This window comes from Ochlerotatus camptorhynchus, unplaced genomic scaffold, assembly GCF_037179485.1.
Source record: "Ochlerotatus camptorhynchus isolate MF236.1 unplaced genomic scaffold, CSIRO-AGI_Acam_v1.1 ptg000440l, whole genome shotgun sequence".
NCBI classification, from domain to species: Eukaryota; Metazoa; Arthropoda; class Insecta; order Diptera; family Culicidae; genus Ochlerotatus; species Ochlerotatus camptorhynchus.
Window position 1 is genome coordinate 76471 of NW_027040926.1, and position 18508 is coordinate 94978.

At 36.7% G+C, this 18508-nt stretch overlaps 1 protein-coding gene across 1 annotated transcript in view; it reads left to right on the forward strand.

Annotated features, from left to right (window-relative positions):
* Positions 1–15732, forward strand: part of LOC135711773 (uncharacterized) — an 87245-nt gene extending 71513 nt beyond the window's left edge. The window contains exons 2-4 of the mRNA XM_065234738.1: positions 13489–13746; positions 13934–14620; positions 14881–15732. Coding sequence (XP_065090810.1) covers positions 13489–13746; positions 13934–14620; positions 14881–15732 — 1797 coding nt within the window. The remainder of the gene's footprint in view (positions 1–13488; positions 13747–13933; positions 14621–14880) is intronic.
* Positions 15733–18508: the final 2776 nt, after the last annotated feature.

Here is an 18508-nt window from a genome sequence, read left to right on the forward strand (position 1 = left end):
AACAAATTAATTTCGCTATAATTTTAACCAAACATAACTAAACGTTAACTGAAAGCCAAGCAATAATACTTCAACTTAACTTTAAAATATGTTTAATATAACTTTAACAAAACTTTATCTTACTAACTAAACATAACTTTTAGTTTAACATAACTTCAATTTATATTGTACTGAGCTAAAGCATAATTTTTTTATAACGTTCACTAAATTCTAACATATTATTGACTTTAACTATACCTTAACTGAATTTTAACGAAACCTTCACTCAACTTTAACTAAACTTTGGCTTAGTTTTAATTTAATTAATTCAACTATAACTTAACTTTTAAATTATACATTAACTTTTATTTCTTAATTTAAGTTAACTTTGGTATAATTTTATCTTAACAAGAACTTTCAAGGTCATAGCCATGATCATAGTCATGGACATAGTCATAACCGTAGACAAAGACAAAGACAAAGAAATAGAAAAAAACACAAAGACAACTGCTTTGGTTATGACTATAGTTATGGTATTGGCTATGACTATGTCAATTTATCCAAAGAAGATTATCCAATCTTTCAAAAAAAATGGTGTTTAATTTTCAAATTTAATTTAAATTAACTTAAAAACTCAACATGCATTGTGACTACTTCTCCAAGTCATGTCACTATTAAAAAGGCAGAAAAAAGTAACAAGGACTTAAATGTGTTCCTCTGATTACTGAAAAACCCTGTTCCCCTAGTTTGAAGATGTCAGGACTAGGGCTTAGGAAATAGATCTTATAACCAAACTTGCAAATGCTCATTTCAGCTAAAATGCTATTTTTTTGGATTTATGAAGGTATGAAATAGTTTAATGGTAATTCTTATTGACAAGATGCAAGAAGAGTAGGTAAAGTATTTGTATGATACATAAAACTTGTTAATTAAGCCTTTAGAGAGTCACAATAGCGATTAGCTGTAACGATGAGCAACGTGATGAGCGAGCAATCAGAGATCATAAAATCGCTAGTTGTGACCTTCTGAAAGCAAAATTGATACATTGTGTATGTCATACACAAACTTTACCACCCATTCTTGCTTCTTACAAATAAAAACTATCATTATAGTATCTCATAGTTTCATAATTTCTAAAAATTAGCATTTTAGCAGTAATGAGCAATTGCAAGCCTGCAACAGTAACACACCACGTGAAGGTAATCTACAAGTGTTACTGGTGTAAAGCCAAAGCCAAAGACAATAACAAAGACAAATACAAAGACTAAGACAAATACAAAGACTAAAACAAAGATAAGGATAAAAAAAAAAGATATAGACAAAGACAAAGCCATGGACATAGATATTGACATAATCATAGTTAGTCATAGTTATATTCATAGTCATATTCATAGACATAGTCATAGTCATAGTCATGGTCATAGTCATGGTCATAGTCATAGTCATGTTAGCAAACGTTCAACTTTATTTTAACTAAACTTGAACTTGTATGCTAAACTTTGCAATTAAAGACACTTCACTTTAACTAAACTAAAGCTTCAACTCAACATAAACTTAACTTTAAATCAACTTTAAATTACCTTTGAATGAATTTTAACATAGCAAGAACTTCCAAGTGAAATGATTCTTGATACTTACAGAAGTTTCAAGAAATATCAAAAACTTCCAAGAACTTCCAAAATATTCCAAGAACAGTCAATAAATTTCAAAAGCTTTCAACAACTTCCAAGAAGTCCACGAACTGGAGTTTTCCTGAATTTCCATGGAAATATCATTAATATAACTTAAACTAAACACTTTTTTAAGTTATAGCTTTATCATTACTTTAACAAATATTTAACCTAACTTTTACTGAAAATTAACTTAACTTTAACTAAACCTTCGCTTAACTTTAACTTAACAGTGTCTTTATTTTAATTCAACTTGAATAAACCTTTATCTAAACTTTGACTTTATTTTAACTTTTAACAGTTTCTTAACTTTTTCTTGGCTTTAACATAATTTTAAAAAAATCATTTCCTTAACTTTAACTAAACTTTAACTAAACGTTCAATAAACTTCAACAAAACTTTGACTCAATGTTAAACTTAACTTGATATTTTCTTTATCATAAATTTAACAAATTAATTTCGCTATAATTTTAACCAAACATTACTAAACGTTAACTGAAAGCCAAGCAATAATACTTCAACTTAACTTTAAAATATGTTTAATATAACTTTAACAAAACTTTATCTTACTAACTAAACATAACTTTTAGTTTAACATAACTTCAATTTATATTGTACTGAGCTTTAGCATAATTTTTTTATAACTTTCACTAAATTTTAACATATTATTGACTTTAACTATACCTTAACTGAATTTTAACGAAACCTTCACTGAACTTTAACTAAACTTTGGCTTAATTTTAATTTAATTAACTCAACTATAACTTAACTTTTAAATTATACATTAATTTTAATTTCTTAATTTAAGTTAGCTTTGGTATAATTTTATCTTAACAAGAACTTTCAAGGTCATAGCCATGATCATAGTCATGGACATAGTCATAACCGTAGACAAAGACAAAGACAAAGAAATAGAAAAAAAACACAAAGACAACTGCTTTCGTTATGACTATAGTTATGGTATTGGCTATGACTATGTCAATTTATCCAAAGAAGATTATCCAATCTTTCAAAAAAAATGGTGTTTAATTTTCAAATTTAATTTAAATTAACTTAAAAACTCAACATGCATTGTGACTACTTCTCCGAGTCATGTCACTATTAAAAAGGCAGAAAAAGTAACAAGGACTTAAATGTGTTCCTCTGATTACTGAAAAACCCTGTTCCCCTAGTTTGAAGATGTCAGGACTAGGGCTTAGGAAATAGATCTTATAACCAAACTTGCAAATGCTCATTACAGCTAAAATGCTATTTTTCGAATTTATGAAGGTATGAAATATTTTAATGGTAATTCTTATTGACAAGATGCAAGAAGAGAAGGTAAAGTATGTATATGATACATTAAACTTGTTAATTAAGCTTTAAGAGGGTCACAATAGCGATTAGCTGTAACAATGAGCAACGTGATGAGCGAGCAATCAGAGATCATAAAATCGCTAGTTGTGACCTTCTGAAAGCAAAATTGATACATTGTGTATGTCATACACAAACTTTACCACCCATTCTTGCTTCTTACAAATAAAAACTATCATTATAGTATCTCATAGTTGCATAATTTCTAAAATTTAGCATTTTAGCAGTAATGAGCAATTGCAAGCCTGCAACAGTAACACACCACGTGAAGGTAATCTACAAGTGTTACTGGTGTAAAGCCAAAGCCAAAGACAATAACAAAGACAAATACAAAGACTAAGACAAATACAAAGACTAAAACAAAGATAAGGATAAAAAACAAGATATAGACAAAGACAAAGCCATGGAGGACATAGACATTGACATAATCATAGTTAGTCATAGTTATAGTCATAGTCATATTCATAGTCATAGTCATAGTCTTAATCATAGTCATAGTCATAGTCATAGTTATAGTCATAGTCATAGTCATAGTCATATTCTTAATAATACTATAACGTAACTTTCCAACTAACAATTTTAGGTGCAGATTAGTATATAGAGCCATTTTTAAACTGCATAAGCTAGTTTGCAGCCAGAATCGTTTGTTGGGCTTATAATAGCATTAACTTAATAATAGCATATGTTCAACTTAACTTAAATTACACATAAAATAATAACTTCAAATTAATTTTTTCTTTAACTCAACATAAAGTTATCATTTAGTTATCTTTAACATAACTTTAACTTAGCTTTAAAAAATATTTAGCATATGTTCACCGTAGCCTAAACTAAACTTCAACTTATCATTGACATAATGAAACTCAACTTGATTTTATCGTTGGCAAACGTTCAACTTTATTTTAACTAAACTTGAACTTGTATGCTAAACTTTGCAATTAAAGACACTTCACTTTAACTAAACTAAAGCTTCAACTCAACATAAACTTAACTTTAAATCAACTTTAAATTACCTTTGAATGAATTTTAACATAGCAAGAACTTCCAAGTGAAATGATTCTTGATACTTACAGAAGTTTCAAGAAATATCAAAAACTTCCAAGAACTTCCAAAATATTCCAAGAACAATCAATAAATTTCAAAAGCTTTCAACAACTTCCAAGAAGTCCATGAACTGGAGTTTTCCTGAATTTCCATGGAAATAACATTAATATAACTTAAACTAAACACTTTTTTAAGTTATACCTTTATCATTACTTTAACAAATATTTAACCTAACTTTAACTAAACCTTCGCTTAACTTTAACTTAACAGTGTCTTTATTTTAATTCAACTTGAATAAACCTTTATCTAAACTTTGACTTTATTTAAATTTAACTTTATCTTATAAACTTTACGAAACATTTAATAAACTTTAACACAGCTTCAACTAACTAACTTACTTTTTCTTGGCTTCATCATAATTTTAAAGTATCATTACGTTAACTTTAACTAAACTTTAACTAAACCTTCAATAAACTTCAACAAAACTTTGACTCAATGTTAACTTTACTTTATATTTTCTGTAACATAACTTTAACAAATTAAGTTCATTTTAATTTAAGACAAACATAACATAACTTATGTATTACAAAACCGTTAACTAAAAGCTGAACAATAATACTTCAACTTAACTTTAACATTTGTTTAATATAACTTTAACAAAACCTTATTTAATAAAATAAACATAACTTTTAGTTTAACATAACTTCAACTTATATAGTACTGAGCTTTAGCAGAGTTTTTTAATAACTTTAACTTAATTTTAACATATTATTGACTTTAACTATACCTTAACTGAATTTTAACGAAACCTTCACTAAACTTTGACTAAACTTTGGCTTAACTGGATTTTATCTCTAATAAAACTATGACATATGTTTTACTAAACTTTTACTAATTTAATTAACTCAACTTAAACTTACTTTTTTAACTATTCATTAACTTTTATTTCTTTATCTAAGTTAACTTTGGTTTCATTCTATCTGAACAAGAACTTTCAAGTTTCAAAAACTGACAAGACCCGAAGTTTCCCTGAAGTTATCTCGAAATAACTTGAACTTAACTTCAACTTGACTTTAATTAAACATTATTTCAAATTTGTCTTTACTTAACCCAAACTATATCATAACCTCAACATTACTTTTACATAATTTAAACTTAACTTTAACTTATTAACATTAATTGACCACAGGTCAGCTTCATCTAAACATAAACTTAAATTCCATTTAACTTTAATTTTACTCAACATAGCTATAAAATAGTGTTAACACATATTTAACTTAACTGTAGCTTAACTTCATCTTAAGCTTCCCTTTAAAATATCTAAACTTTAACTTTATATAAACTCAACTTGATTTAATTTAATTTTTTTTTTTTGCTTTTTCATAACTTAACTTTATTTTAACATTTTGGGTAAGAGGGTTGGGTTTGCAGCATAATTCGTTTTGGTAAACTATAATATGAATTAATCACCTAACTATCATATACGACGGATGTTGGGATTGAACCGACGGTCTTCTGCTCAGTAAGCAGAAACGTTTGCCACTAGGTAAACGAGCTCCTTGTTAATCATCGAAAAAAACGAAACACGAAAAACGAAAACGATTGACGAATCTTGAATGTGGATGGGCCTGAGATTAGACTCATGATGTTTTGCTCAGTAAGTTAAAACGGTCGCTCTAAGGCCACGAGGGGTTTATCATTATTCTAGTTGTTATAACCATTGAAAGCCGGTACCAGCAACGACGACAAGTTTTGCAAAATACACGATAAATAAGTGATTTGACCATAAATCTCATTAATATGAATGACCTGGACCGTTTTTTTTTTGCTCAGTAAGCAAACGACTTTCAACTCCGAAATCTAAAAACTACGAAAAAAACACATGGCCTTCATTAGGTTCCACTATCACACGACGTTCAATGTTTCGATTGGCGTTCTATCACTAACGATTTTCTACAATAGTAGCCTGGGATAAATCATAGTGTCTTTTGCCCCACAAGCCTCAACTATGTTCATGCACTCGGGTGCACACCTTACCGACAGTATCACTTTTCTTTGTTCTAACAAAAACCACAAAGTAGAGCACGCGCGATCGAGGCTATACCGGCAGGAAACAAACACATTGTTTTTAACTGAAACAAGCTCACTTTGTCACAATCACTTTGACAGCACCAACACAACAAATATTTCACTGTGAATCTCTTTTCAACACATCAAACAGATCAATTCGTCAACATTTAAAATTATTATAATGAATGGTGTGCAATTATCGTGTTTACTTACATTGATTTCAGCCGGCTGAAAAGAAAGTACACAAATTATCAATATTGTTTTGGTTTTTTTTATTTGTTCAAAAGCATTATAAATATTCAACAAGTTGACTCGTTCTCTTTGGTCCCGTTGAAAGAACATCCGCTCCTGTAGATGGCCATCGGAGGCCAATTTTGGGACCCGTATAAAAATAAACGTGGGCGCTACACGCACGAGATGAAAAAAAAAATGGCAAACCACGTAATCTCGTAGACTAGCAAACTGCGGATGGAACTTAGCAAATTTTTTGAGATTTTTTTGCGACTGGTGATTACTAAAGCCCTCTAAGTATGGACGACTGTCACCACCAAACTGAAAAAGCTGTTCCAATCGAGGAAAGCGGTGCATTTTGTCGGTTCGCTTGGAACAACCTCTGACAGACGTCCATACTTTTACTATATAGGGCCTTAGTGATTTCTGGTTAGCCATTTTACCATCTCTTGTGCCAGGGGGAGTGACACTCACTTGGTTGTTTTTTAACAGTCTAGTAATTACTTAGGTTTTCGGGGAAACACATTAATGATGAGATTTTTTTGAAATTAGATGGGAATGGTTCAGAGAATCAGTCTGAATGAGGGGTGTTAAAAAGTTTCAGAGGGATAAGAGTCTGAACGCGAAGAGGATACACTCAATAATAAATGAAATCAAAAAAGCTTTAAAAGCATGCAAATTCACGCTTCACCTTATTGAGTCCGAGCCATGATTACTTTGCCAGTAGTCATGCATGATTAAATTCAAAATAATCACTTGTGATAAAAATTTATCTTTTCAGTATGTTGGAGCAACTCTAGGATTAAGAATCAATTTATCCCGATTTCAACACACTCTCATGTACTGATATAGGCAATGGTATACGATAGCACTAACGATCTCGTTTACTCCCATATGAATGTCAATAACAATCTTTCCTCTGCTATCACTGGCCTTCAGCTAGGGAGCGAAATTGATCTCGATAGAGTCGGCCTTTTGATCAATCCCTTCTGCACAGAAATCCTATATATATGGATGTAATGTCGGCCTAAATGCCTATACATAAATTCAGCAATCGACTAAATTTTCAATAGCGACCAAAAATATCCATTAGTATCGTCCCAACGCGTCCATCTAGATAAAATTGATAAATAGTTGATTTTTAGCGATGGGCCCAATCTTAGATCAATAGGCCAACATTAGAGCCGTTTCCCCTTACTACCTATATAGAAACCAGTATCAAATTAGTCAAAATAAACCTCTGAACAGTACGCATCTTTATATCCTTCGACAACGACGAAGAAGCAGCAATGGCTACAGAATAAGCAAATCGGCTTATTCGGCAATCGTTTGAAAATAATTATGTGCGACTCTTTAGTTTTCTTACCATGGAATTCACAAGATAGCCGCGGAAACGAAATTGAATTTACCGACTAACTCCAGAGGTAGTGCAAATTTCACAGATCACCCTTATTCATGCATTAAGCTCCCAGAAGTCAAACTTCCAACCTTTAGTTGGAAATTGTTTCCTGAAATTGGCGTGTCAGAATGGTTAACCTTCCGTGACACTTTCAAGTCCCTCATAGGCTCAAATCCCCAACTGTCGCCGATCGACAAGTTGTCGTACCGCGTTACGTCTCTTTCTAAAGATGCTGGTTAGTGGAGAGATTGTAGACAAACTCTACATGAACTGCCTTAGTGACAAGACACACGACAAGACATGGCTTCACAGAAAAAGAGTAGTTGAGTATTACATCCAAACAGCTGCACAGAGGTCATTCCGCTTTAAGTGTAATACAAAAAATTACGTTGTACGATGTATACAGATTTGCGAACAAAATTACATCGGCTGTCTATTACATCATTATTTCATACATCAGTTTGAATTACGTTGATCGATATTACATTTTCTTTTGCTATGTACGAAGCACTTTGTTGACGGAGCCCTTTACAATACTGGAGCGGTCCACTGCGGTGTTTAGGGAGGGTAACGTTGGAGTAACTCTTTCTGGAGGCAAACCTCCCATGGGCTGTAATTTTGTATGAATTGAATATACTCAAGTTGACAGCCCCTCGGAGTGCACTATGCTTCGTGCCATGTTTCAAATGCGAATTGGCCAGAGCTTTTTCCGGACACATGCTACAAGCAGCTGAGGTCCGACGTGTAATTTTTTCTCGTGATAGTAGGTCGCAATTGACTCGATAAGTGGATGTCAGGATGTTTCCTATCTTCGGGTATAGCCGTGTGCCTGAGACGGCCACGGATTCTAAGAGTTCCGTCGACGAGAATCGTCACAATTCGTAAGTCTGAATACGTTCGATCATGGCGGTTGTTGTGACTAAAGGAACATAGAAGAGCAACGATACGCACGAGAGCCGGAAACGACGATCGAATGAAAAGGATTTCATTTGGTGAATGCACCTGCACCGTTAGTGAAACGGATCTCTCTTCGAGTAGTTCAGCCGGTAAGTCCATGGATGTTTGTTGCGTTAGATGGCCAAAACCGTGATGGTTGCCTCATCAGCTGTGTCGGATACATTCCACGGGAGATGATATCCGTCGAATTTTCGATACCAGGTACATGTGCCCAAAGGCCATTGACCGTGAGATGTTGCACTTCCGAAACTTGGCAATGAAAGTCTTCCACCGCGATAGAGTTGAACGGAGTCAGTGTAGCGTTATTATCGAGTCAGTCCAAAAGATGGTCTTTACCTATGCTGTACTGTTTTGAAAATTCTGGTAGAGATGGCCCAACAGAAGTGCTGAAGAGAGTTCCAACCTTGTCAGAAAAACACGCAGAAAAAATATTTTAAACGTAATAATATCTGACGTAAAATCAATAAGAATTTCATTTTGTTTTGGCTGCAAAATGATATCATTATTGTTTCAACAATCCAGTATTTTTGTTCCTGAAAACTCATGGATTGTTGAATCAAAAAGAAAATGTTTTCGTATTTACATGGTTTTGACGTAAACTGTCAAATTTTGTAGCTGGTTCAACAAAAAATGTTTGTTTTTAAAAGACATTGCTTGTTGATTCAATTATATTTATTTTATGAAGTCTGACAACTGTGAAGCAACTGTAAACTCTAGAGGGAATTTATATCTGTAACTGAAGCCAGTTTGAATTTAGTTTGCCAACCTGGTTAAAATGTCATTATTTTCATTTAATTATCTTAAAGATAAATCGTCCAGCTCAAATCTTTGTAGGGGTAAGAGGTGGGACCATCATCATCATCAATACACGCAGTAGAAATAGAAATACGTTTATTGATTCAATAGTAATTTGGCGATTATTTTTGTGTTTTGTTTTTTTTTTTTGTAATATACAGAATTGCAATTTTATTTAGAAAACCTTTCTGAATCATAAAATCTCTGATTACAAAAAACAAATCAAAGAAAAAAAGACAAACTGTTTATATTTAGCAACTGCAGCATGCTGACTTACCTCAAGTCTCAATAATTTTGGAAATTTTGCACTTATTTCCCGAAATTCACAGTTCAAAATAATATTAACGTGGCACCCGGAAAAGAGCTGAACTCAAAAGAGAACAGTTTTGTGTTATTGTTTACACTTTATCCGGGTGAAAACGAAAGAATGGTTGGTAGATATTTTTGCATTCATGGGAAATGGACACAACAAATAAATTTTCAATTAAAACTTACTATTGTTGGCTTAATAAAAGAATATTGTAAGTTTTACAGTGGTTGCAATTGAAATATGGGTTTTTAAAACAAAAATAATCTTATTTGGAACTTATATGAATAAGTATTATAGAAACAATAAAATGCAATATAATTTTAACAGAAAAAAACAAACCAGAGGAAAAAAAAAGAGGTGCTACTTTCGACTTGGCAGCCAATAGATGACCGACAATCTTCCCGTCGGTTGAAACGATTCTTAGGCTTTCTCAGAAGCGTCACAGAAACCGTGTATTTCAATTGATACGCAAACGGAGGCGGGTGTTGCCTATCTAGGAATGGTGATAAATGCTAGTGCATGCTTCTGTTGGAGCTCGTCTAATGATTCGTCCCAGGATTCAGACGTTCGCAACAGACATTGGACAAAGATTTTAGCAAGGACTATTACAGGGCCAATCAACCCGAGCGGGTCGAACAAGTTTACTGTGTCTGACAGCACGGTTCGTCTTGTGATAATGTTCGTTTGGGACCATTTGGGAACGGAATAGTGGAGTAGATCCATCGATGGTTCCCACATGAGTTCAAGGGTTTTGATGGTTGTTGGGGAATCTAGCGCAAGCACGAAACGTTCTTCACGCAGTTCTGGTGGTATGACTGAGAGAATAGACGGCGAGTTGGGTGCCTATTTGCGTAAATTGAATCCAGCAGACTGCAACAGGTTTTGCAATTTTCTGCACTATTCCTGTCCTTCTTCGTCGGACATCCCCCGCTTGAGTAAACTGATCAGCGCCTTGATTTGACAGCTCTAAAAGACATCTTGTGGCCAAGCAGTGTCGAAGCAGTACGGCAGCGTTACGGTGTCGAGGCAGTAACGTACGTAACGTAGGAGGTTAATTAGAAAGTTTTGAGCGGTTCCGAAGAGGAGAAACGCCAGCGAATACGATGCAGTGAAAAATCAACAGAGTTAAGACGAAGCTGTCCATAAAATTTCTCAGCATCGGCAATAATCGCAAACTGGTGCATCCTAAAGCAAAGCGATATATCCTGTACGTCGTCCTGCAACACTGGACCCACTATCAACGCTTGATTAAGGGATACTCTGCTATCCGTCCGACAAGAGGCATCGAACATTACCCGTAGTTGGTAGACGTGCTGTCAGCTCTCCCCACATCATGATGAGGTTGGTAGTAAGATGGGAATGTGTTGTCAGTGTCGTCGATTTCCCGCATATGGTTGAGGTGCAAATACTCCCCAATAAATGCAGCATAAACCTCCTTGAGCTTAGGGTTCACATCAAGTCTGCGTTAAAGGACAAGAAATCTACGAGTGGCTATTTCCTTAGAACTTCCGAGTTGGGACAATACGTCGGGTCGTTTCGGAAGGGTGATCACAAATCTTCCCGATTGGTCACGAAAAGTGTTAGCTATAAAGTGTTCTTCACAGAAGGGTTCCTCAGGAGAACGAGTGCTAGATGACCAGTAAGATTATATTTCCCAAAAGCGGGAGATTGGGTCATCGAGTGATTCTGTGCTACATACGTGAGCTGCCTTAGGTTGGTCACGAGGATGATGAAGTGCTACCCATCCGAAAACAGTGTTCTGTAGAACAGGCTTCTCAGGACCCGGCTTAATGAATCCTTCTAAGAGCAGTTCAAAGTACAGTTCTATACCCAGCAGCAGATCAATCGATCCCGGTTCATGGAACTTGTGATCGGCCAGTATAACTCCGAATGGAATGCTTCAGCAAGAAGAATCGACCGTGTTCACTGGAAGCTCACGGGTATATTTTTTTTTTTTCAGTCTTCGATTGTAAATTTGGTGCAACGAGACCCTATCCGAACATCAACAGCATGATACCGAGGGATGAGCTGGTATTGGTAACCGTGTTTTGTACTTCTGAGATCGAAACGAGTTCGATTTGACTGGATCGATTGAACGAGACTTCGACAGTGTCAGCGACTGGAGCACTTTAAGATGAGTACGTAGAAATTTGATGAGATCTTTGTATTTAGGAACATCTGTTGTTAATGATGGATTTCCCACTGCTTTAGGGTCGACGCATCTAGACAGCTACAAACCATGTGTGCCCGCAACGCACTCCAGCCGTCCGTCAGAATGCCCATGTTGTCAACCATGCACAGGTTTTGCTTCAAATCATCTATCCAGTGCATTAGAGATTCGTAGTACTTTCTTTTCATGGGCACAATTTGAAAACAGGGCGCCAATGTAGGATTTCACAATTAATCTTCTATTGTTAAAATCGCTGTTCCAATAAGGTCCAGGCGACAATATAATTTGCTGCAGTGTGCTCTACGGATTCTATTTTTTTCTTAGCATCTTTAGAAAGAGACGAAGAGAGATCCGTTTCCCTACCGGTGCATTTTTAAGACTTTCGTGCGTATCGCTGCTCTTCTACGTCACTTTAGCCACAACAGTAAGCCCGGCAACCACCCATAATCGCGCGTATGGATTCTTATGAACTCACTAAAGCCACCAACAGCCTAGTTCGGTTGGCACAACTCGAAATTTTCACTGAAGACATCGCAGCAATAGCCAGAAAAAGGCAGGTTGCACCCAATTCAGACTTACGAGTTATGACGATTCTCGTCGACGGAATTTTTAAAATCCGTGGCCGCCTCAGGCACGTGGCTATACCCGAAAATAGAAAACATCCTATTATCCTACTGGCACGACATCCACTTACCAAGTCAATTGTGACCTACTATCACGTGAAAAATTTACACGCCGAACCTCAGCTGCTTGTAGCATGCGTCCGGGAAAAGCTAATTATCGTATCTAGTAGTATATTATCGTGTTTACTTACCGTGATTCCAACCGGCTGAAAAAAAATACAAAAATTATCAATATTGTTTTGTTTTTTTTTTTTTATTCAAAAGCAGTTTACTTGAGTATATATATATATATATATACACTGGGCATATGTATGTATATATTTGTATATATATGAATGTAAATGTAAAATAAATACATTATCAAGAAAAAGACTGCTTACCAATAGGCTTTCCAGTAAACCCTTGAACAGGAACAAAATATTTGAGGAAAACTTCCAGGATCCCTGAAATGCAAAAAAAAATAATGGAGTTGGATACTAACAGTAGTGAAAAAGAGAACAAAAGATAACAATAATAAATTCAATAACATAAAAACATTCAAAACAATTTGTCTGAAGAGGGATTCCATCTGCTTTGGAAAATCACTTTCTTGATATATATTTTTTTTCTCTCAAAATTCTTTATTACAGCAACTATACTTTGAAATTTTGTTGTTAACTTTTCTTATGTTATATGTTTTAGTCCAAGGAACACGATTGTCCTACAAAATTAAATATTAAATTCAAATATATTCAAAAAAAAACATAAAAGTTTTTTAGTTGGAAAATTCCCCCGAAAATTCGAATCAAGTTAATTGTGAAAGCAGCAGCTTTCAATGATATCGGTGATATGGCCCACGTCCGTCAATGCAAAATGTACCCCCTGCTAACCATTCCGTATCTGTGAAGCTTCCCGAGATCAAAATTCCCGAATTCGGCGGAAAATCGGATGAATGGATCGAGTTCCGCGACTTGTTCAAAGCCTTAGAACACTCCAACAATCAAAAGCTTCACTATTTACGTAGCGCGTTGAAAGGTGAAGCATCTCGTTTGATTTCGTCATTTGCTATCACTTCGGAAAATTGGAATTCGTTCCTAGTGGAGCGCTTGAGTAGTCTGCTGGATGAGAAATCTTTGATGGATTGGGAGGCGCACTGTGATGACAATGTGGTTCCACAGTATAAAGATTTGATGAGCTTTATTTAAAAAAAAACGAATGCAAATGTGCAAACCAAACCTCAGTCTACATACAGCAATTCCAACAAAGCCATTTAGAGGTAAATCATCCTCTCACATTGTCTCTGAGAGCGTAGTTAAATGCCCCAATTGTAAACAGACTCACGCAATCTCTCAGTGTGAGGCCTTTTTGAAACTATCACCAAACAATCGGTTGGATTTCGTCAAAAAACATCAACTTTGCATAAACTGCTTGCGAGGAGGACATCTGGCTAAAGACTGCCGCAGTAGCCTATGCAGGACGTGTGCAAAGAAACAACATAGCTTACTGCACCTACCCCCAATTGCATCTGTCCCGAGCGTTGTGGAAGAAAGGCCTTCTACTTCAACAACATGCAGAGCTGTTTATTCATCAGACAGTAGCTTCCCTCTGGCAGGAACTTCGTTTTCGGGATCGGTAGCACCGTCGGTGGTGCCTTCGCGTAATTCACCACAGGCAAACGTGTCGTCGTCGGGATCGTCGGTAGTTGTATCGTCTCTGCAGTCGTTCGCCGTTAGTAGCTTCTCTCCCTCGTCGTCGGTTTACTCGAAAGATCGGTCCGAGTCTAATGAACCACTTCCCTCTTGCTCTTACGATACCGTGATGTCGCCCACTCTATCCAACAAGCCACGAGATGCGATGGTGTTTTTATCTACTGCGATGGTACGAGTACAGGATGCTGATGGTATTGGTCACTACGCCAGAGCCCTTCTCGATAGTGGATCACAATCCAATTTCGTATCAGAGTCTTTGTGTCAGAAGTTGGGATTGAAGCGCACTTTTATTAATCTACCCGTGAGCGGCATTGGTCAAGCAATGGTCAGTGTACGTTACTGTGTACAGCTTTCACTTGCATCTCGTTTCGGAAAATTCGTGCAAGATTGCTTGGTTCTCCCGAAACTCACAGTAAGCCTCCCAAGTTGTCAGTTGATATCTCGCGGTGGAGCATCCCACGTAATTTACCATTAGCAGATCCAAAGTTTAATATTAGTAATGGAGTCGATATGATTGTGGGGGCCGAATTATTCTTCTCGCTTATTGAATCGCATCAAATGGTTTTGGCTGACAATTACCCTATTTTGCAGAAAACTGTGCTCGGTTACGTGGTCTGTGGAAAATATTCAACAAGCGCTATCAGAACGGTGGCATGTCATGTTGCCACTGATCAAAATTTAAATACCCAACTAGAGAAGATGTGGGAGATCGAGAATTTCGATGTCGGAAAGACTCTCAACCAGATAGAACAGGATGTTGAAAAACACTTTCTTCAAACCGTGTCACGCGATACTACTGGGCGGTACATTGTACGTCTTCCTTTTTGGGAGTCCATGGTCCCGCTGTTAGGAGACTCTTACGACCAAGCAGTACGACGTTTTCTGTTTATGGAGAAACGGTTCGCTCGAGACAACGATCTGCGTGACGAATATGTAAAGTTTATGGACGACTATGAACGATTAGGGCATATGGAAGTTGGTTCTCGTGTCGCGGGCCCGCAGTATTTCCTCCCGCACCATGCCGTTCATCGGCCAGAAAGCAGCACGACAAAAACTCGGATTGTCTTTGACGCTAGCAGCAAAGGATCCAGTGCCCTTTCTCTCAACGATATTCTTCACACTGGCCCCACTGTACAACCACCACTGCTATCCAGCGTTTTTAATTTCCGGATGCCGCAGTACGTCTTCAATGCGGACGCGGAAAAAATGTTTCGCCAAATGTGGGTGCATCCTGAGGATCGGCGGTATCTAAAGATCGTATGGCGTCGGGAACAATCTATGCCACTGCAAGTCTATCAGCTGAAAACGGTGACTTATGGACTTGCTTGTTCGCCGTACCAAGCTGCGCGGGTGCTCATCAAGCTTGCCGAAGACGATGGTCACAACTACCCTCTCGCTGCGGATGTTGTAATACTGAAAGTCCTCTTGTCTAGACGTTATTGAAAGAACGTTGCGATAGAACACGACAGTATTAAAGAGTAGCAGGTGTTCGGTGAATTCCATTATTCGGAAAATGATTCGACTGCATTTACCTACGTAGCTCCTCTTTACTTTTGTTCCCCCTCCACCTATTCTGCTACTGCTGCTGCTTTTGCTCCACTCGGCAAAGGAGTGTCTCCGCCTGACCACCCCACACAGCGAAAATTGCTCAATGTGGTAACAACGGGACTTACCTTTATTTTCCGACGTTTTGGCCTCCTTGTATCCCTTCACATCCATGGGCGTCGGGGCTGCACTCCTCGACGGTGGCGTCGTTGTGGTCGCTGCGTAAGTTGGCGTATTTCCTCCGCCGGACGAGGAAATTCCTTTGGTGGTGTTGGCAGTTGGCGTTTCAGTCGGCTCCGGCACCACTACTGCAACCGTCGTGACCGAAGCTGTCGTGCTGGCAAAGCTCGGTACAAACTCCAGTGCATTCACGTTCTCCTGAGAAATTCTGTCTTCTTGCTTCGATATTCACAGACATTGTGTCAAAAAAGTAGAACCGCTGAAGACTCAGGCTACTATGTTTTTTTTTTCTTTTTCCTCGAAGGCACACCGTAGCCCGTTTTTAAATAGTTCTTAATTTCATTTCATTTTCTCGGGACGAGACGGGGAATGTGTGGGTGGCATCATTCAATAGAGATGGTTTGGACGCAAGCATTCATTCGAGTGCGAAAGTGTATCCGAGTGTACCGTGCAATGGGTGATTTCCAGGAGGAGTTTAACTGTTCACACCTCCCACTTTCGCTGCCATGTTGCTACATATATCATAAAAAGTACACTTTTCGTTGCAACGTTCGTCTGACTATTTTTTACCTCTTAGGTTGCAAATACTCATTTCAGCTAAAATAATGTTTTTCGGAATAATAAAACCAAAACATGGTATGATGGTATGTTTTACTTGTAACTTACAAGAAGAGGCTACAAAGTATGCGTTTGAAATATAAAACCTGTAAATTTTGCTTTCTATGAGTCACAATCAGCGATTTTCTGATCGCTGAGTGAGTGAGTGAGTGAGTTAGTGAGTTTGTGAAAAATCGCTGATTGTGACTCTCATGAAGTGAAATAAGCAGGTTTAATATGTCAAACACATTATTTGCAACCTCCTCTTGTATCCTACCAATTCAAAATATGATCATGACATCTAATTATTTCATAATTTAAAAAAACATTGTTTTATCTGAAATGAGTATTTGCAACCTTGCTTACCGTTAGGATATTTTCCCAAATAAAGAATAATTACCAGGTACCGAGGTAAAGCTTACCCGTTAGGTAGAGCACCAGGAAAAACTGTTTTTCTTGCATTTTTGATTATTTTCTCTAAATTTTTCGCAAAATAAAAAACATGCCGAAAAAAATATATTCGGAGTGGTAAACTTCCCCTTAATAAAAATAATATTTGCATCAGCCAACATAGCTCCAAAAGCTATTGGAGCGCCATAAATTGAGTTATTTAATTTTGAGAAATATATCGGTTACTATACGTCATCTGAAAGAACTTCGCTTTCTGAGCGCAAAGATTTTTTTTTCGATTTTATTTACTCCCATTTTGATTTTTAAATTAATATTTTAAGCAAACAACCACTTCAATGTTTGCGTTGTGTTGTGTTGGTTTTGTAACGGAGTAAAACAAAATAGCCACTTCACTGTTTGACACTAAACTAACACATTGATATTTCGCTCCCATACAAAGAACCACCGAAGGGCGCTAGTTTAATCACACTTATTTAAAATAATTTCAATGTTGATGAAATTTAAGATTTCGGTTCCATTTGACATGTACTACCCATAATCGCATATCAGTCCCATCTTTGCTTGATTTCCTATCCATATGGGACTGATATGCGATTATGGGCAGTGTAGTCCTCAATACCCCTAAAGAACCCAGTCGTAAAACGTACGGTTTGTATAGCGATGATTTAAGGTTACTTGGTGAACAATGAATAGATCATCAAGTGAAAACTACGCTTATGTACCAGGGAACGATGTCACCGAAGTATATACGTTGAAAAGCATTTAATTTCGTTTCAGTTTTCTTAGCAATACTAGGAAACTAGTGCCCACTGGGACAGAATAGTACTTGTCGAGAGCTTAAGTTTGTTATACTTTTCGAAACTAACTTATTGAAATAAAACTCATAAAAATAAATTTCAGTGTAGGGAAAACGTATCGCTATAAAAATGAAACCAATATAGTTCGCGTTGATCTATTTCCTTTCCGTTTGCTCACCTACACATACTCATTGATAAAATAGATAGGAGAACCATGCATTTGTAAAACGATTGAACTTCAGTATGAATACAGCCATCAAAGTCATCAAACGTATACCCAAGTCTAAATTCCAAATCCGAAGAGGTCGAACAGTCCGCCGCGTTTCGCTTTCGAGTCAGTTAAGTTCACTCTGTCAAGTTTAACTTTCGTGTTTTTCCTGAACTCCTGGTACGCCGTCATTTGTTGAGAAGTTCGCGAGTGCGTCACGAACATTTATGGTGCCGAAACCCGGGAGGAATTCCCATTCGTCGTCTGAAGGAGGATATCGTTCTGGATAAGGAGAAATCTTCTACCGTAGGTGATAGAGCACGCTGGATCTCGTCACTGTCGTTGGCCAATTGACTGCGCCAAATTTCTCGTCGCACGTGCCCTGCAGATCACCAGGAAAAAGGAAGACTCCAGAAGGTTCGCTGGCTCCGATATATTGTTCCAGAAGTTCGTGACGATCGTAAGTGAAGCATCAAGGCAG